General features: G+C 37.8%; 1 protein-coding gene across 5 annotated transcripts in view; it reads left to right on the top strand.

Moving 5' to 3' along the window:
- The window catches only part of ERBB4 (erb-b2 receptor tyrosine kinase 4), a 1,197,143-nt gene that overhangs the window by 858,336 nt on the left and 318,289 nt on the right, over positions 1 to 20,518 (top strand). For all 5 annotated transcript variants that reach the window (XM_056111671.1, XM_056111669.1, XM_056111672.1 and 2 more), the window contains exon 12: positions 3,318 to 3,517. In XM_056111671.1, coding sequence (XP_055967646.1) covers positions 3,318 to 3,517 — 200 coding nt within the window. The remainder of the gene's footprint in view (positions 1 to 3,317; positions 3,518 to 20,518) is intronic.

Here is a 20,518-nt window from a genome sequence, read left to right as displayed (position 1 = left end):
TATATTTCTTGTTATGAATAGTATAAGATGTCTGTAAGGGTCTATCACACAGTGATTCAAAAAAAAGTAATATATATATATATATATATATATATATATATACATATGGCTGGAGCAATAGCACAGCGGGTAGGGCGTTCGCCTTACAAGCAGCCAACATGGCCGACGCGAGTTCGATTTCTCCGCCCCTCTCGGAGAGCCCGGCAAGCTACCGAGAGTATCCGATATGCCAGACACAGTAACAACAAAGTCTCCAATGGAGACGTTACTGGGCCCGCTCGAGCAAATCGACGATCAACGGGAGGGCCTTTACCTTTTTACCTTTATATATATATATATATATATATATATATGCTATATAATATTGCAGGGCCATTAAAGTGGCCACTCACTCCTGGGAGTCTAAAAATTTAAATAATCGAGGTCAGGAACCATCTGTGCAGTGAATTGCTCTGTTCTGGGATTCATTTGTGAGTCCGTGGGTCATGGCCGTTAAAGTGCTTAAATGGTACCCAGAGGCAGTTCCTGGGCATGACAAAGGGCAGGGAAATGGGAAAGGACTGCCCAATCCTGCCCCCCTGAGGTCTGGAGTTTTCACTCACTGATTATGATACCTGGGTTTTTCAGCGTATTTATTCTCTTGTTGTGGGGTGGGAGGCAGGATGAGCCTGTGAAGATTGACTGTGAGGGTGATGCGATTGGTTTCTTAAGGTTGAGACTGCCAGGGTTGCCTGGTGCAGGTAGGGAGAGAGAAGATGCCTGCTCCCATCTGAGGTACCACAGTGAAATCAGCAGAGATATTGAACTTTTAATTCCAGAGATAAACTCAATGAATTATACCCCTGACTGTGCTTCAAAGTATGAAGAATAGATTTTTTAAAATTATCTTTTAAATTACCTATAACTTAAGGGGATTGCATTTTGGAATGCATGATGTGAATCATAAACTTTAATCTTCATTTGATCCTGTCAAAAAACAGAACTGGCTGATTTGATAGTGGCTAGGTGTATGCGACACAGTGTATTTTACCAGGAGGTTCTTGTTTTGTTTTTGGTTCTATTTATCAATGGTCATGTTATAGCACTTTATATGCATCACTAGAAAAAATTAGTATTCAAGAAACACTGGTCTAATGCCAATATTTTTATTCACATAATAAAAAGTGATTACTATGTTAAGGAATGAATTATTTTTTAATTTAATTTTATCTATGAAATACTGGAGAGTTAAAATTGATTTATTTAACATTTGTAAATAAATCAGTTAAAGTTGATTTATTTACTTTTTTGACTTTAACAGGTATCAAATTAATACTACATCAGATATTTTATATTTTACAGGAAGACAATTGGATTTTTTCTTATAAAAAATAGGCATGTCTTTAAAATATTTTAACATTATAAGGAGTAGAAGTACTTAACAACAAAAAAGCTGAGTTAGTCCCTAGCATGCTGTCCTATACGAAAAACATTTTCCATCCACTTAGTAGAAAGTCATGAATTTTTCAAGAAGTTATGTATATACTGTCAACAACAATCAAGGTGGTTATGATGAAAGAAAAGATTTGAGACAGAAAATTACATTTAAGTTTAACACATACAAGTTGACACACATAAAATTGAATATCAATGTCAAAGTACAATAAATATATACATGCAATTATGTGTATGTGTGTGTACACTAAAGAGGGGCAGCTTTGATTTCCATAATGTAAAATCACAATCACATTTATTACTTGAATGAAATTTAACTGTTTAATATTAATTTATGAGAGAATAAAAGTAAGTAAAGGCCCTCCCGTTGATCATCGATTTGCTCAAGCGGGCCCAGTAATGTCTCCATTGGAAACTTTGTTGTTACTGTGTTTGGCATATCCAATATGTCACGGGGAGCTTGCCAGGCTCTGCCGTGCGGGCGAGATACTCTCGGTAGCTTGCCGGGCTCTCCGAGAGGGGCAGAGGAAAGAGATTTTTTATGACTTTTTTTTTTTTAAATAGGAGGGACCATACTTTGGCAATGGACCTATTCTAACTCCTGTCAGAGCTTAATTGATCACATGCAGTACAGAGATTGAACCAGGGTTGCATGCATTCAAGATATTAACCCTTTTAGTCTCTCCCAACACTGGAGAAAGAATTTAGTTACAAAATGGCACTCTTGGGGTAAAGCACTTGCCATGAATGTAACCAATTCCAGTTTGACCCCATCATTCCATATGGTCCCCTGAGCACTGACAAGAATGATTACTGTATGCAAAGCAGGAGTAATCCCTGAGCTTCAGCAGGTGTGACCCCCTCCCAAAAATGAAACAGAGATAGAACAACAAAAAGGTTGGATTATATTGAAATTGAACATTTGTTTTCTCAGAGTAGTTGTTATTTAAATTTTAGAGATGCTTTTCCCAGTTGTGTAAGCCCTTACTATATATTTTTGTTTGATTTTATGCTTCTTTTTAATATTGAGTACTTTATATCCTGACATATCTTTTCCCATTATTATACTAAATTTGTTTGGGTTTGGGGGTAAGAATTAATCTAAATATCTATAGATATTCTCTATGAAAATTTTCCATTGAAAACATATCTAAATTTATTAAATAGAATTGGATTAATGTTTTATGTTGAATAGATGAATGAGTCCATAAAAAATAAATTACTTAGTCTTAACACAGGACTCCATTATCAGGGAATTTTAGATTTAAGGGTTGAACAGAGTGATAGAACAATGGGCAGAGCACTTACTTTGCACATATCTTCCCTAGGTTTGATCCGCAGCATCAGATATGCCCCGGAAGCCTCCCAGGAATGACTTATGAGCAGACCTGGAAGTAAAACCTGAGCACTGCCAGGTGTTTCCCCCAAACAAAAATCATCTAGGGGTAGTAGAAAAGGTGATGTGTAGCCATGTCAGTAAAAATTTATATAGACAGAGCAAATGTTACAAAATTAATAGCACAGCGGGTAGGGCATTTGCCTTGCACACGGACGACCCGATGGGCCCAGGTTAGATTCCTCCACCCTTCTCGGAGAGTCCAGCAAACTACTGAGAGTATCTCGCCCGAGCAAATCGATGAACAACGGGAGGACAGTGCTACAGACAGTGCTTAAAATGAACATTTCTCTTTAGGGGGCAGAAGGTTACTTTTTTAAGTCACTATATATCAGGTAAAGAAATGATGTTTAAGTGAAATGTATTGATTGAATCAGCCTCATTTTAGCATTTAACTTGGTAGACTAAGATGTGACATTTTACCTGACAGCAAAATGCATTTCTTAGAGAGAAAATACTTATTATTTTCCTACTTCCTTCTCTTTAGTGGCCTCTCTTTACTTATCCTCAAGCAACAAGGTATTACTTCTCTACAGTTCCAATCTCTGAAGGAAATCAGCGCAGGAAACATCTATATCACTGACAATAGCAACTTGTGTTATTACCATACCATAAATTGGACAACTCTTTTCAGCACCATCAACCAAAGAATAGTGATCCGGGACAATAGGAAAGCTGAAAACTGTAGTAAGTATATTACTCAACATTTCAATCCATAAACTGCTTTTCCTCCCAGTGTTGATATAAAAGTTTGATATAAGTGGGATAGAATCACTACCCTCTTCTCAATCCTTAAAAAGAGGGTAGTTATTATTTCTGACATAATATGAATAATCAGAATCTGTAGCTTTTTTTTGTAATACACGGGATGTGTGTGAACCTTGACCATCTTAATGGAAGTTTTAGTGGAACATCTTAATGTGTTTAACAAATATCTCAAAAAATTATCTAAATCCAAACAATTTCTAGAAATCCATTCTGCTAAACTTTCTGTTTACTTTTGGTTTCTATGTATTTCATACACAAAATGCCAGTATACTTGTCAATTGGGGCTAGTGAAAAATGAAAATATATTCTCAAATATGAAAATTGCTAATTATGAAGCTTGCATTTCAATAATTTATTCAATGATCTATTTCTCTAAGCATGCCAATATCTCTTTTTAAATTTATTGTTCTTTTTATTCATCACATTTTGTTTTGTTTTTGCAATTAAAAACATTTTTTTAGTATATAACTCTGCTACTTTCACCATATTCTTTCTGATTCTCATGGTCCATGGTCCATGGTCCTCCTGTTGTTCATCGATTTGCTCAAGCGGGCCCAGTAACGTCTCTACCGTGAGACTTGTTACTGTGTTTGGCATATTGAATACATGACCAATATTTAATTCTTCCCCATTTTTTGTGTAGTATTATTCTTCAAGATCTGAGGGTTACTGCATTGCAATAAACAGGAATCTGACTTGCAATGAACACAGTATATAAGACTCAGAATTCAAGCTATCTAATTATAAATTTGTGTCCTCTTTGTGGTCATTATAAGTCAGTGTTTTTAAAAATAGTCACTGTCACTGTCCTCCCGTTGTACATCAATTTGCTCAAGTAGGCACCAGTAATGTCTCCATTTGTCCCTGACAAGTGCTAGTGTATCCCGATGGCATTTTGGAGACTTTTAGGGTCAGGCGAATGAGGACCATATATTTAAAAATAATATGCCTAAAAAATTTTTGTTCTCAGAATATCTTCTACTTTTTCAATCTTAACATTGGAACAGTCACAAAGGCAAATAATCAAGAATATTATTTTGTAAATGAAGGTGGAGAATACTTAAGAACTATAGCTTTGTGAGGCAAATAACATTTATGTTAGTTAACTTGTTAATGTGTGTTTATAGAGTATAGTTATAATTGTAAGAAATTTACATTTTAGAGGCTTTGGATTTCAAGAAATATTTTCCAGAGAAATTAGTTCAGTTATAACATGAAGCTAAATATTTGAACCAATGTAAATTTGTATACATTAACTTGGTAGACATAGGAGTAAAATTTATGAAATTGTACTACATATCAAAATATGCATTTCCCAATAACAAAATTTATACCTTCATTTATTTTGGATTATTGCCTTATTTTTTCTGCCTCCTAATACAAAAATTGATTTTCTTTTCCTCCAATAAGTAATCTCCTTACCCTTCAGTACTATCAGTGTTTGTATGCCCCAGAGTGAATTATACATGGAGCTAAAATAATATTTTCAAAACTCATTGATAAATATTCTACTATTTCAGGTTTATACTCACTTTTTTTTTTGGCTCTGGGTCATACCTGGTGTTGCGCAGGGGTTATTCCTGGATCAAGCACTCAGGAGTTACTCCTCGCGGTGCTCAGGGATGCTGGGAATCAAACCCAGGTTGGCTGTGTGCAAGGCAAACACCCTACCCACTGTGCTATCACTCCAACCTGGTATTCACTTTTAATTCTGTACTTTTTTGCACAACAAAGTAGAAGAAAACAAAAAAAAAATCACAATACCTCAATATTTAACAACTATGATTTAACTGAAGAAAATATTCTAAAATAATAATAATCTAAACAATAAATGCATCTTTGACAATGTAATTAATTTACCTGTCCAAAAAATATTTATACATACTGTTTGCAAACAAAGTTTTTAATTGGAGGAAAATACAGCCAGAATGTAGCAATTTATCAAAATTTTAAATGACAATCTAATAACAAAACTAAACAGTGTATCCCTCAACTCAGTGTTATACCTCTTGAACTGAATTTAGTCATTTTTTCAGATAATGAATATGGTTTTTTAATTGTGTGAAATTAGAGTTGACTTTGCAGTTTGGTGAAACAGCAAAGTAGTTAGAAAAAAATGGTATTGTGATGCTCTAGTGTGAAATTAGGCACATCATCTTCATTTATTAATATAAAAGAAAAAAAACTTTAGCATGAAATTTATATTTTCAAAATTTTTATTTTAATCTGATAATATACTGGATCCTGCATTTTTAGTAATGTAATTACCTTGTAAACTTAACTTCCTCTGGGGATGCTGATGTTTACATTAAACCCACAGTTGTTGTCCACATATGAGTTAAGTTGCTTAAATGAATTTCCATTTAAATTCTTTATTTGCATGAGCAGCAGAGAGGTGACCTGAGTATTTCCCAGCATGGAAATACCTAAGTAGAACCATAACTTTAGACCCTGGCATTTAATCATGGGCTAGATGGTGGAGTATTTCAGGAAGAGGCTGATAGACTCTTGGGGCACTGCTTGGTAGACCTTATTGCAAAAATAAATGAAGGAGAGGGGAGGAGAGGAGAGGAGAGGAGGGATAAAGAGAAAAGAAAAGGAAAATAAATGGAAAGAAAATAAATAATACACAATTTAAATACATTTGTCTTATTTTAAGAGTAACTTTATACCTATGTGTAGTTAGCTCAATAGGATACATTAAAATAATACATAACTTTGGCTTATATGCACACACTAGGTATATGAAATTGTGCCAGATCCATAATTTTTAAAATTATTGGCATTATTAAAATTGGATCCTGTTTAAATATTGTTTAATATTTAAATATTATATATAATATTTAAATTTTTATATATATTTAAATTTAAAATATAAAAATTATATATAAAATATGAAAAAAAATGTGTGGGACCTGGGGCTGAGATCTCCAAGCCTGCACGGTTTGGGACTGGACCTGTCAGTAGCTAGACAGTTACACCCTCCAACTGCCGTGTAACCCCAACAATGGCCAGGATCCAGAGATTATCACAACAAGCTCCCGGGAGAGCACAAGGCAGAGTCTCCTACCCTGTGCCTGACTATCCTCGCCAGGGCCCAAACAGCTGAAGACCACCAGGCCCCAGCCAAGGCCATACTGAGGCCACTTTCCACACACTTGGATAAGCCTCAGGCATAACAGAACTGACAGGAACCCAGGTATGTGGGACCCGGGGCTGAGATCTCCAAGCCTGCACGGTTTGGGACTGGACCTGTCAGTAGCTAGACAGTTACACCCTCCAACTGCCGTGTAACCCCAACAACGGCCAGGATCCAGAGATTATCACAACAAGCTCCCGGGACTATTTATTTACTTTTCTCTAAGTTTTCAGGGTACTTTAAATATCCCACCCGCACGGCAGAGCCTGGCAAGCTATCCGTGGTCTATTCCAAATAGACCAAATTGATATGCCAAATCCAGTAATAAATGGATCTCATTTCCCTAACCCTGAATATGGCAGAGTCGAGAAGGATATGGAAGGAAAGGCTGATAAAATACCAAGGCAGAAATAGGCTGCCAAAATGAAGAAAAACAAAAATGATTGTCTGTACTTTTAATGCTCGTACGCTGACGTCTACTGCATCCATTGAAGACCTTATGGTACAAGTGCAAAAGATAAAGTACGACATCATTGGTCTGACCGAAATGAGAAGACATCAATCACATCATGCCATTTTCGACACTGCAGAAGAACTGTTCCTTGGAACATGTGATAAAAGAGGCGTCGGTGGTGTCAGTATCCTTGTCAACACAAACTTAGCCACGAGCATTGATTCATTCAAATGCCTAACAACCCAAATAGGACCATTACACTTGAATAGATGTGGCTCACTACCGGCAGTTTCTATCTTTGTTGTCTATGCACCAACATCCAGTTATGGTGAAAGAGAAACTGAGAAGTTCTACATGGAGCTGGAGAAGTTCTATAAAGAAGATCACACCTTCTACAAGATCATTGTTGGTGATTTTAATGCCAAGATAGGACCAAGAAGATCAGTCGATGAACTCCACATCGGGACCCATGGCCTAAAATGGAACGAACAGGGTGACAGACTGTCTGAGTTTATCATGTCAACCAAAACCTTCCATGGTAACTCACAGTTCCAAAAGGCTGAATCTAAACGTTGGACATGGGAGTCTCCCGATGGACGATTCCACAATGAAATAGACCACATCATATTCAATCGGCAGTTTTCCCTAACCGATGTTGCTGTTGTCCCAAAATTCCAAACGGGATCAGACCACCGTCTTCTTCGTGCAAAATTCTACCTCACAGAACGAGGAGAAAAGAATGCAAGGTTTAAGAAGAGGACTCCCAGAACGACCACCAACTGGGAGCTCTTTGGCTCTGTTGCGGCAACATGGGAAGATGCCGTCATTGACAACATTGATGAGGAATACGATCAAATGATTCAACACCTCCATGATTGTACGAGGAATACCAAGAGAGAGATAACCACAAAAAACCGCCTTTCTTCGAACACTCTTGAACTTATTCGCCAACGTGGCCTGGCACATGCCTCAGGCAACCACAAGTGAACGTCCAAACTGGCAAAACAGTGCAGAGAAGCCATCAAGGATGACCTCAAAAACAGGAGAGCAGCAGTACTGGTAGATGCGGCAGAAGCTGGGAAAAGCATTTGTAAAGCCCGCCTGTCCTTCACTAACTACAAAACCAAGATGACTGTCCTCCGACATCATGATGGATCTATCACATCTTCCAGAAGGGCAATGGAGAAGATTATTCATGACTTCTACTCAGATCTCTTTAATAACCACGTCCACTTGCCCACATACCACATACCACATGATGGATATGTCGTTCCCAATGTTCTCCCTTCCGAAATTCAACATGCCATCTGGTCGGTAAAGAAACAAAGAGCACCTGGCCCAGACAAGATCAGACCTGAATACCTGAAGAACTTACCATCAGTACTCATCAATACATTGGCTCGGCTCTTCACATGCTACCTGTCTGAATGCAAGGTTCCATCCCAATGGAAAACCAGCAGGACTATACTACTATACAAGAAGGGAGACATCCACGACATTGGCAACTATCGCCCAATCTGCCTATTGTCTGTCGTCTACAAACTGTTCACTCGAGTCATCCTGAATAGGATTAGCAGAACACTAGACAACCATGTGAACAAGCCGGATTCTAAAAGGAATTCAGTTACATCGACCATATCCACATGATTACTAAGCTCATTGAGGTTTCTCGGGAGCTCAAGATGCTGCTCTGTCTAACGTTCATTGATTTAAAGAAGGCCTTTGATTCTGTTGAGACGGAAGTGGTCATGGAAGCCCTAGCCAATCAGGGCGTACAAACTCAATACATCAGGATCCTTCATGAGCTCTATTGCAGATTCACTACCAAGATCTCACCATTCTACAAAGAAGTAATCATCCATATCAAGAGAGGGGTTCGGCAGGGTGATACCATTTCACCAAAACTCTTCAGTACCACCCTCGAGAACATCATGCGACGACTGGAATGGGAAAGCATGGGAGTGAAGATAGATGGTCGGCAACTACACCACCTCCACTTTGCTGATGACATCGTTCTAATAACACCAAACATCAGCCCAGCGGCACAAATGCTGAACGACTTTAACCGTGAATGTGGAAAGGTCGGACTACAGCTGAATCTTACAAAGACAATGTTTATGAGAAACAGCCTTGTTCCTGACGCTCCATTCGCTCTCAACGGAACCACCATCTCTGAATGCAACAGTTATATATACCTAGGTTGAGAAATCAACATGATGAATGACCTGGCACCTAAGTTGCGCAGGAGGAAGAGAGCAGCTTGGAATGCCTTCAAGAACGTTGAAGGAATAACTAAAAGGACAAAGAACCTCCAGTTATGAGCACATCTCTTTGATTCCACTGTTCTTCCTGCATTAACATATGCCTCAGAGACCTGGACCGTACGAAAACAGGATGAGAACGCTATTCGGGTCTCTCAAAGAGGAATTGAAAGACCTATGCTTGGAATATCATGATTCACTCAAATGAGAGATAGAATCCGGAGTTCTGATCTTTGTCAACGCTCAAGAATCAGGGACGCTGTCTCATTTGCCAAGACATCAAAAATCAAATGGGCTGGACACGTAATGAGGTTTATAGACAACCGCTGGACTAGAGCCATTACTGATTGGATTCCATGGGACATCAAAAGATCACGTGGACGCCCACCTACAAGATGGTCAGACTTCTTCGTCAAGACCCTGAATGATCAGTTTGAGGCTCTGCATGTTCCTAGAAAGAACAGATACCATTGGGCTATGCTAGCATGCAGCCAGGATGAATGGAGACGTTACTCGCACTCGCTCGAGTAAATCAATGAATAAATCTTGTTTATATATTTAAAAAATATTTTTGTATTTAATACATAATGAGGACCTTTAAATACCAGTCCATACAGTTTCTCTTGCTCTCTTTAAAAGTTGTATATAAAAATAGTTACTGAATAAAGTAATAGCACTGTCTGTCCTCCTGTTGTTCATTGATTTGCTCGAATGGGCCCAGTAACGTCTCCATCGTGAGATTTGTTGTTACTGTGTTTGGCTATCAAATACGTCACAGGGAGCTTGCCAGGCTTTGTCATGTAGGTGAGATACTCTCGGTAGCTTGCTGGGCTCTCCAAGAGGGATGGATGAATCGACCCAGCTCGACCCGTACCGTTGTGCTATAGTTCCACCCAAAGTAATATGCTAATTATTATTTACTTTTCATATTATCAGTGCAATTTTAATGTCATCACTAGTTGATAGAACACTGTGCACTGCATTAATTATTGTTTTAGGCTAAAGAAATAGTAGACCTTCCTGTGTAAATGAATTTGTATATAATAAGTATTGATCTATTGCTATGTCATCTTTCAAAATTATGCCTGAGTTTAAACTTATAAAAACTAACGCTTGATAAAGTATAATATCTTCACTACTCTTTATGAGATAATATATTATATATGCTTTAAAAGTTTGGTGATGTTAAATACCAAAATAAAAGTCCTCAAATTTTTTACTTCTTTTAGTTGATATTGAATCTCTTTTGATATTTTGGCCAATCTTTTACATGTCTTCTTATGTAAATTGCTTGCTCATGAATATCTCTTTTCCTTTTAAGGTCTGTCTCTTTATTCTTTTGGAAAGATCTCTTCACAGATAGGTTGTGTGTATGGGATACTTAAAACTCAACTTCTTTTTAAAAAACAAATGTGTTTATATGTTTTTATGAAAGCACTGCAATTTACAGTTACTCATAGTTGAGTTTTAGACATACAGCATTGTAGCACTTATCCCACCAATGTCAAATACATTCCACCAATGTTCCCAGGTACCCTTCCATATTTTCCCTTCTCTATTTCTCCCTTACCCCCCACCCCCCAAAATCCAGCCTGCTCTCTTGATGTTCACCTTCCTAAGCCCTAGAGTATAGAAGGAGAAAGAAAGAAAGAGTGGAGGGAAGGAACAGAAGAGACAGATGAGAAGCAATGGGACCAGGTCAGGAAATTAAGGTATGAAGGTAGTGTTAAGGAATGATGGAACAAATATCCAAACCACAGATTCAATAGCACTGAAATCCTCAGACACTAACTTTAGCAACTGAACTGATGTGAGAAAATTGTTAAAGAATAAAACAATAAAAAACAATGTTTTCTTAACATTTTTTTCCCTGATAGTTACAATAGCAACAAAAGAGGGTGTTTCACACTATAAGAAATTTGGGGGCTGGAGTGATAACACAGCGGGTAGGGATTTTGCCTTGCACGCAGCCAACCCAGGTTCAGTTCCCATCATCCCATATGGTTCCCTGAGCACCACCAGGAGTAATTCCTGAGTGCAGAACCAGGAGTAACTCCTGAGCATCACCGGATGTGACCCAAAAGAAAAAAAAAATTTGACTTGCTTTAACACAATGATACCAATCTTTCAGAATAAGTATATATTATACAGGATTTCATTATAAATTAAGGTATCTTTTAATATAAAACACCTCTGAGATCACATAAGAGAAACTTCCCTTCAGACCCAAGTTTTTTGTTTTCCATTAAATTGTGCATTATTAGTCTAGTCATAAGCTTTTGTAAAGTTTCAAACTAATGGTAGATGTGACATTAGAGGTATCATCCTTCAAACCTCATAGTCAATCTTAACTAGGGAAATGGTAAACTTTACTTTTCAATAAACTTGAGATAACTATTAATCATAAAACACATAATTTAGATCATAATTAAGTCACAATTCCAAATATTGGGAAGATTAAAATTCAGTTGTATTTTAAGGTTTTCTTTTTTAGTTTACTAAATACATACTACATTTTTACCTGTGATAAATAAATTAAAAACCTTAAATGAGATTTTGTCCTTGTATTTGAATCAGCACACTGTTGGATCCCTGTTAATGTTCAAAATGTTCTTTGTATTCTTATCAAAAGGATAATAAGCAGTTTCACTGCTAGTTAGTTTCAGAATGATACCCTTTTTGTTATGTTATTTAGATATTCAGAAAGAATGAAGGGTCTCTTAGCAATAAAGGCAAGTGTCACTTCAGGCATCATTTTTTTTATTACAAATGACAGCATTTTAACCTGACCCATCTACTGTTAAGTGGTTATGAAGCTTTTAAGCAAAAACTTTTAATTATTTTAGGACATCAGAAAAACATCAGATGTGCGAATATTGTTATTGTAATCCAGGAGTATTCATTTTTGTATTATTTTGAACGGGCTCTGGTTATTTGTTACACCATCAATAAGTAAAAAAAATCCACAGAAATGCCAAGGATCACCAAGTGAATCAATTAAACTGATGTAAGATAAGCACATACTTGAGCATACGTATTTTTCAGATATTGTACTTAGAATATATGCAATGAAATATTTTCAATAATAAAAATTCAAAAGCCTTGTCATTTTTGACAATATGGGTGGATTTCAGTGCTTTATGATAAGAAATAATTATACTATGAGAATAAAATTAAGAAAATAATGCATTATTCCATATATGTATATATAGATAATGTTACATGTATAGTGTCCTATTTGCATTGAGTTAATATAAATGGGGATAAAATAGTTTTGTTCAGGGGATTTGGAGTGAGTAAATGGAAAAAATATAATTTAAAACTAAAATATTTTGGAAGAACTGAGTTAAGAGCCCCTTGAAGTTTATAAATTAAGGTAAAAGGGCTTAATTTTCTTTTATGTGGCCTGTAAATAGCTATATTTCACATCATTTGTATTATTTGGCTATATTTAGAGAACCTGCAATTATATCTTTCTCTGTTAAAGGTTCTATCATGTTTTCAATTACAAAATTTTGGAGTGGTATAGAAAAATAAAATTCTTTCTTGCTTATACGCTTCTAATAGTTTCTCAAAATTTTTTGTAGAAAGCTAAAAAATTATCTTAATGGCCAATAGGTCCTGCATAATGTGACCCTTGAATGCCTTACGAACTCATTAGGTACCACTTACCCACACAATACCCATTTCCATCCAGCCTCTTTCCAAGAGCACTAATTTTATTTCCTTCTCAGACTCTCTTGATAGAGTTGTAATTCTCAATTTCCACTAGAACTCCTTTTTTAATAATATATATTCTTAATTTACATCATAGTTTATTTGCCCTTCTATGGGTGAACCTAATGCAAGTGCTTCCTACCTACTAGGTTTGAACCATTCCTGCATTCTCTGAATGCTTAACATAGATATTCATAATTATCCCAATAATTGCATCAAATAATGACATATTCTCTCTATATATGTCTAAAGGTTATCTTTCAATTAGACTTCATGCTATAAGAGAGTATATATTTTGATTTAGTGTTTGCTTATATCCCCATTTTTTAGCAGTGTTCAACCTGAAGTAAGGAATTTCTTAACAAATATCTATTTAAAAATCATTTAATGATTGAGGTAGCACTGCAGCACTATCCTCCGATTGTTCATCAATTTGCTTGAGCGGGCACCAGTAGTGTCTCCATTGTGAGACTTGTTGCTACTATTTTTGGCATATCTAATATGCCACGGGGAGCTTGCCAGGCTCTGCCATGTGGGAAGGGTGGGGGATACTCTCAGTAGCTTGCTAGGCTCTTCACGAGGGACAGAGAAATTGAACCTGGGTCAGCTGCATACAAATGCCCTACCCACTGTGCTTTTGCTCCAGCCCTTTACTATGGCTCCAGCCCAGATTGAGGTACTGATTTATAATACTGTAAATGATGGTTTCATACCTATGTCATTCCAATGCCATAGTCATCATCAAAGTAGCCCTCTCCCATCTGAAAATGTCCCTGAGACTCCTCCCTATCAACCCATTTTCTTCCACCCTCCACAAATTCAATACTAACCCCAACATTCCAATTCTGCTGCCTTTGACTCTTTTCATCAACTATCTTTAAGCTCATAGAAAAGGTTTGTTTACTCTTTTATTTCTCCTTGAAACATTTGTAAAATCTGTATTAAATAATCTACTAAATGTCTAATATTATCACTTCTGAAAAGTTGATATTATTATTCACTTTTCAGATGGAAATGTGCAAGTGATTGCCCATGGATACATAGCTAGGTATAAAGTAAATATAAGAAACTGAATTGGTCCTATTGAAAACACTGGACTATAACAGCTGAATAATATTTTCAGCCAAAAGAAATGAGATTAGTAGTTTTCTCTGAGAAAAACCCATCTATGCCTTTACATATGATAAGTAACGCAAACTGCATGGATGTTTTGTATAAGAAAAGGATTTTTCTCTGCCTTTGTGCCTTTAGACAGATACTCCATTTCAATATTTTGAACTAATCCATTTACTAGCAGAAATGCTTCACGGTTGCAAGATCCATTATTTAAGCTTGCTTTTATTTTAATGAAAGCAGGTTCAATATTCTCTGTAAAGGTCGACATACTAAGCACATTATTATCTCCAAATTTTTAACGGACAGGTACAATTCAGATGAGATAAAGAAAAATCTATTTTACAGCTTCTAGAGAAACACAGAAGTTAAAGGTTGTCTAATAACTACATCGTTAAAGTTTCTTTAGAGAGGTTTATCATGACATTTTGAACTGGAAGCCATTGAATGGGCCTTCAACTCTTTCCCATGTGACTATCATTCTGGGAGGTCAGAGGGTCCTTAAATTCTTGGTGCAGATCGAAAACTTTTTGCTTAAGAATTTCAAAGAAGTAGACTCTTTGGCCTTTTGTTCCATGCTGTGTTGAGACACGCTCTGGAGAAAATGTTCGACCGAGTTTCAATACTATCATCTAGGAGTTTGTAAGGAGTGTAAGAAGAGTAATTACTATTTTTTATCATTATTATTTTTCTCCTAGACAACCTGTTTTCATTAGCACTGATGTTGTATAACTGTGCATTTGAAAATTTATTTAGAAAGACAGTAGGCAACAGTAAAGAAGGTAGGCCCTAGAATAAAGCTAACATTCTCTTTTCAAAAAAAAAAAAACAGAAATTTCTAGAGTCCAGATATTCACATATTGCAGAGTTCTTTAAGACTCAGGAGAGATAACAATTAGAGACAAGTGCAAAAGTACACCTGAATAAAATGAATAAATAAAAAGCATTGCTAGTTGGTAAGATAAATAGAATAAAAAGTTAGTGGAGGGACTGAAGCAATAGGGGGAGGGTGTGTGCCTTGCAAGTAGGGTTCAATCCCCAGTACCCAATAAGTTTCCGCTGAGGACACCAGGAGTAAGCCCTGAAAACCACCAGGCATGAGTAAACCCTAAAAACCGCCAGGCATGACCCCCCAAAACAAAACAAAGCCAAAAAAGTTAATGGAATATCATAAATTAGGCTCTCTAGAATTCCTCAGGTAAGAAAGTTTAATTTGAGGACTTTTGGCAGAAGTTGATAAACAGAACATAAGGGACATTTGTATATTTTCTATGATAGGCAAGTAAAAAATAAAAAAAAATTCTGGAACTAAACTAATATTTTAATATATTGTAATCAGGGTTTATTTTAATATTTTACAGTATAACTTTTGATATTTCCATGATCTTTACAGAATTTGTTCTGATAAGCATCTTTATCCCATAAACAAATATAAAGACTTCACATGTATGATTCAGAACATAAAACCAATCTAAATGGCTGAAGTTTAATGAAATTAATATTATAATTGTATACATTACTCTTATTAAATTATCTTCTTTCATACTCTTCATATATAGATAGAATTTATGCATTTGTATTTAATTATCTTGATTTAACTTTATATCTTACATATTTATAAGTTGATGGAAACTCACTTATTCATCTATGTATTTAAGGAGTCATGAAGTATATTAAATTTATATTTTACTAATATTTTATTACACAATGAGATGTTGATATTTAACTGTATTATAAATGAAAGAGAACAAAGTACTCTTGCTATTAGTTAAAATCACATGTGACAGATAAACTGTTGGATACATTTTTCTAACTAAAACATCAAATTATTCAACTTCTGAAAAAAAGTTTCCATATAATAAAAATAAAATATAGCTATAACATATAATGTTTTATTAATCTTTAAAATGTCTTATAAGAGAGCGCGAGAGAGGAGCGCGCGGGGGGGCGGCAGCTCCCGCACTCCACAGGCTGCGGCGGCGGAGGGCGAGGCTGGGTCGCCAGGCGTGGGGCCGGCTCTGCGCTGCGCTCGCCCGGGAGAAGAAGCGCCGGATATCCTTAACCCCTCTCTCATTGAACTGAAGTGGATAAGAACTTACTTTCATTTTTGAGGTACAGCCCGCCCCCAAGGGCCTGGGTTCCTCTCTGGGCACGCGCAGCTAGAAACAGCCCCTAGACAGCCGGTTTTCAACCCCTGATCTGCGTGGGACGGGCACAGAGGCCCAGCTCTGGGCAACAAAGCTGAACGGCTCCAATTCCAACAGGTACAGCCCGCCCCCAAGGGCCTGGGTTCCTCTCTGGGCACGCGCAGCTAGAAACAGCCCCTAGACAGCCGGTTTTCAACCCCTGATCTGCGTGGGACGGGCACAGAGGCCCAGCGCTGGGCAACAAAGCTGAACGGCTCCAATTCCAACAGGTACAGCCCGCCCCCAAGGGCCTGGGTTCCTCTCTGGGCACGCGCAGCTAGAAACAGCCCCTAGACAGCCGGTTTTCAACCCCTGATCTGCGTGGGACGGGCACAGAGGCCCAGCTCTGGGCAGCAAAGCTGAACGGCTCCAATTCCAACAGGTACAGCCCGCCCCCAAAGGCCTGGTTTCCTCTCTGGGCACGCGCAGCTAGAAACAGCCCCGAGACAACCGGTTTTCAACCCCTGATCTGCGTGGGACGGGCACAGAGGCCCAGCTCTGGGCAGCAAAGCTGAACGGCTCCAATTCCAAACAGGAGACATTCCCAACTCCTCGCCCAGTGCCAGGGACTCTTTCTGGAGCCGCGGCCGCTAACGTGGCCGCGAAATATTTTCCCACTACATATGCCATAGGAACCATAAGCTAACTTCTTAGATGGAAACTTCTCTATTTTAGCTCAGCCACTAGAAACACAGTTGCCAATAACTCATAAGCCTATCTTAACTCACACTGCATATCAAGCAGAATAGTAACACTGAACGTGAAGGACTAAACCACACCTCTCACAATGGTAAAGCAACGCAAAAGCCCACCAAACATTCATATTGAAGAGTCTAGCCCAGATGACACCAACAGTACTGTAGTGTTAGACAACCTCTCTGACAAGGAATTCAGAAGGGAGCTACTTAGGATGCTTAGGGAATTAAAAGAAACAATGGAAAGCAATGCCAATAGAAGACAAGAGGATCTGAAGGCAGAAATGAGGAAAATGCAATCAGAAATGTCAGACCTGAAAAATCTCGTAGGCGAATTGAAAAGCTCAGTGGAAGGCCTCAGCAGCAGAGTAACAGCGGCTGAGAACAGAATCAGTGAGCTCGAAGATGAAGTTCAGAGACTCTCCCGAAAAGAGCAGAAAATGGAAAAGAGACTCACAATTCGGGAACAGATGGCAAGAGAAGATCGTGATGAAGCCAAGAGGGGTAACATAAGAATTATTGGAGTCCCAGAGGGACAGGAAGAAAACCTCGATGAAGAAGAAACTGTCAAAGACATCATTGCTACAACATTTCCAGAGCTGAAGAAAACTTGTGACCACATTCAGGAGGCCCGAAGGGTACCAGCTAGAAGAAATCCGAATAAAAATACCCCAAGACACATTCTGATCAAAATGACCAAAACCTTAGACAGAGACAAAATTCTGAAAGCAGCAAGATCGAAGAAAGAAATCTCTTACAAAGGAGCATCCTTAAAATTCACAGCTGATTTTTCTGATGAAACCCTCATGGCCCGAAAACAGTGGTGGGACATAGTAAAAAAACTCAATGAAATAAATGCCTCCCCCAAAATACTTTTCCCAGCAAGACTCTCATTCATAATAGAAGGAACAACACACAGTTTCACAGACAAACAACAGCTCAGGAACTTCATAGACTCAAAACCATGGTTACAAGAACAACTAAATGGGCTACTTTAAGGCAAGAAAGGCCCCTCAAATACACCAAATTTTAACATAACAATGGGACAAAATCCCATAACAATAATCTCTCTCAATGTCAATGGGCTAAACGCACCAATTAAAAGACATAGAGTGGCAGGATGGATTAGAAAATTGAACCCAACATTCTGCTGCCTGCAAGAAACGCATCTCAATAGTCAAAGCAAACACAGACTCAGAGTCAAAGGCTGGAAAACAATCCTACAGGCAAACAGCTCCCATAAAAAAGCTGGGGTAGCCATCCTTATATCAGACCACATTGATTTCAGAGTGAGGAAGGTCATAAGAGACAGTGAAGGCCATTACTTATTGATCAGAGGATCTGTACAACAGGAAGAACTTACAATAATAAATGTATATGCACCTAATGAGAGACCAGCAAAGTACTTAAAACAACTACTCATAGATTTGGAAAAAGACATCAATAGCAACACAATACTAGTGGGAGACTTCAACTCTGCTTTGTCACCTCTTGATAGATCAACCAGACTCAAGCTTAGCAAGGACATACTTCATTTGAGGGAAACAATGGAAGAAAGGGACTTAGTAGATATATACAGGACACTTCATCCACAAAAAGCTGAATACACATTCTTCTCAAGCGTACATGGAACATTCTCCAAGATAGACCACATGCTGAGCCACAAAACATGCCTCCATAAAATTAAGAAGGTAGAGATTGTATCAACAATCTTCTCAGACCATAATGCGCTGAAATTAGAAGTAAATCACACACAAAAACAGAAAACTAAATCAAACACCTGGAAATTAAACAGTGCACTATTGAACAACGAGTGGATTAGACAGGAAATCAAAGAGGAAATCAAAAGATTCCTAGAAACGAATGAAAATGAGAACACGAGTTACCAAAACTTATGGGACACAGCAAAGGCTGTGTTAAGAGGAAAGTTTATAGCTCTACAAGCATTCCTCAGGAAGGAGGAGCGAGCACACATAAGTAACCTAACCTCACAGCTTAAGAGCTTGGAGAAGGACCAAAAAAAGGAGCACAACTCGAACAGGAGAAAGGAAATAATAAAACTCAGAGCAGAGATTAACGAGATGGAAACCCAAAAAACAATCCGAAAGATCAATGAAACCAAGAGCTGGTTCTTTGAGAAAATTAACAAGATCGATAAGCCTCTAGCAAAACTCACAAAGAAAGGGAGAGAGAAAACCCTAATAAACCGAATCAGAAATGAAAAGGGGGTCATTACAACAGAAACCACAGAAATTCAGAGGATCCTCAGGGAGTACTTTGAGAAGCTTTATGCCACGGAACATCAAAACCTCGAGGAAATGGATAAATTCCTAGACTCCTACAGACTCCCAAGGCTGAACCAAGAAGACCTGGAATACCTGAACAGACCTATCACCATCAAGGAAATTGAAATGGTAATAAAAAGTCTCCCCAAGCACAAAAGTCCTGGCCCGGATGGATTCACTAGTGAATTCTTCCAAATCTTTAAAGAGGACTTACTCCCAATGCTCTTTAAGCTTTTCCACGAAATTGAAATATCAAAAACACTTCCAAACAGTTTCTACGAAGCAAATATCACACTGATACCAAAAGCAGACAGAGATACCACAAAGAAAGAGAATTACAGGCCGATATCCCTGATGAACACAGATGCAAAGATCCTCAACAAACTACTAGCAAATAGAATCCAACTACTCATCAAAAAGATCATACACCATGACCAAGTAGGATTCATCCCAGGGATGCAAGGATGGTTCAACATTCGGAAATCAATCAACATAATCCACCATATCAACAAAAGAAAAGATAAAAAGCATATGATCATATCAATAGATGCAGAGAAAGCATTTGATAAGATCCAGCACCCCTTTATGATGAAAACCCTAGCCAAAATGGGTATAGAGGGGACCTTCCTCAACATAATTAAAGCCATCTACCACAAGCCTACAGCAAGCATCATCCTCAATGGGGAAAAACTGAGAGCCTTCCCTCTAAGATCAGGGACGAGACAGGGATGCCCACTCTCTCCACTGCTGTTCAATATAGTACTGGAAGTACTTGCAATAGCGATTAGGCAGGAAAAAGATATTAAGGGCATTCAGGTAGGAAAGGAAGAAATCAAGCTCTCACTATTCGCAGATGATATGATACTCTACTTAGAGAACCCAATAACTTCCACCAAAAAACTCCTAGAAACAATAGACTCGTATAGTAAAGTTGCAGGTTATAAAATCAATACCCAAAAGTCCATGGCTTTTCTATACGCAAACAGTGAGAGAGAAGAAAGCAACATGAAAAAAACAATCCCGTTCACAATTGTGCCCCAGAAAATCAAGTAACTAGGAATCAGCTTAAC

The sequence above is a fragment of the Sorex fumeus genome, unplaced genomic scaffold (assembly GCF_029834395.1).
Source record: "Sorex fumeus unplaced genomic scaffold, SorFum_2.1 ptg000014l, whole genome shotgun sequence".
In the NCBI taxonomy this organism is placed as follows: Eukaryota; Metazoa; Chordata; class Mammalia; order Eulipotyphla; family Soricidae; genus Sorex; species Sorex fumeus.
The sequence above is the reverse complement of the archived record's forward strand: the minus strand, read 5'-3'. Positions and strand labels throughout refer to the sequence as shown.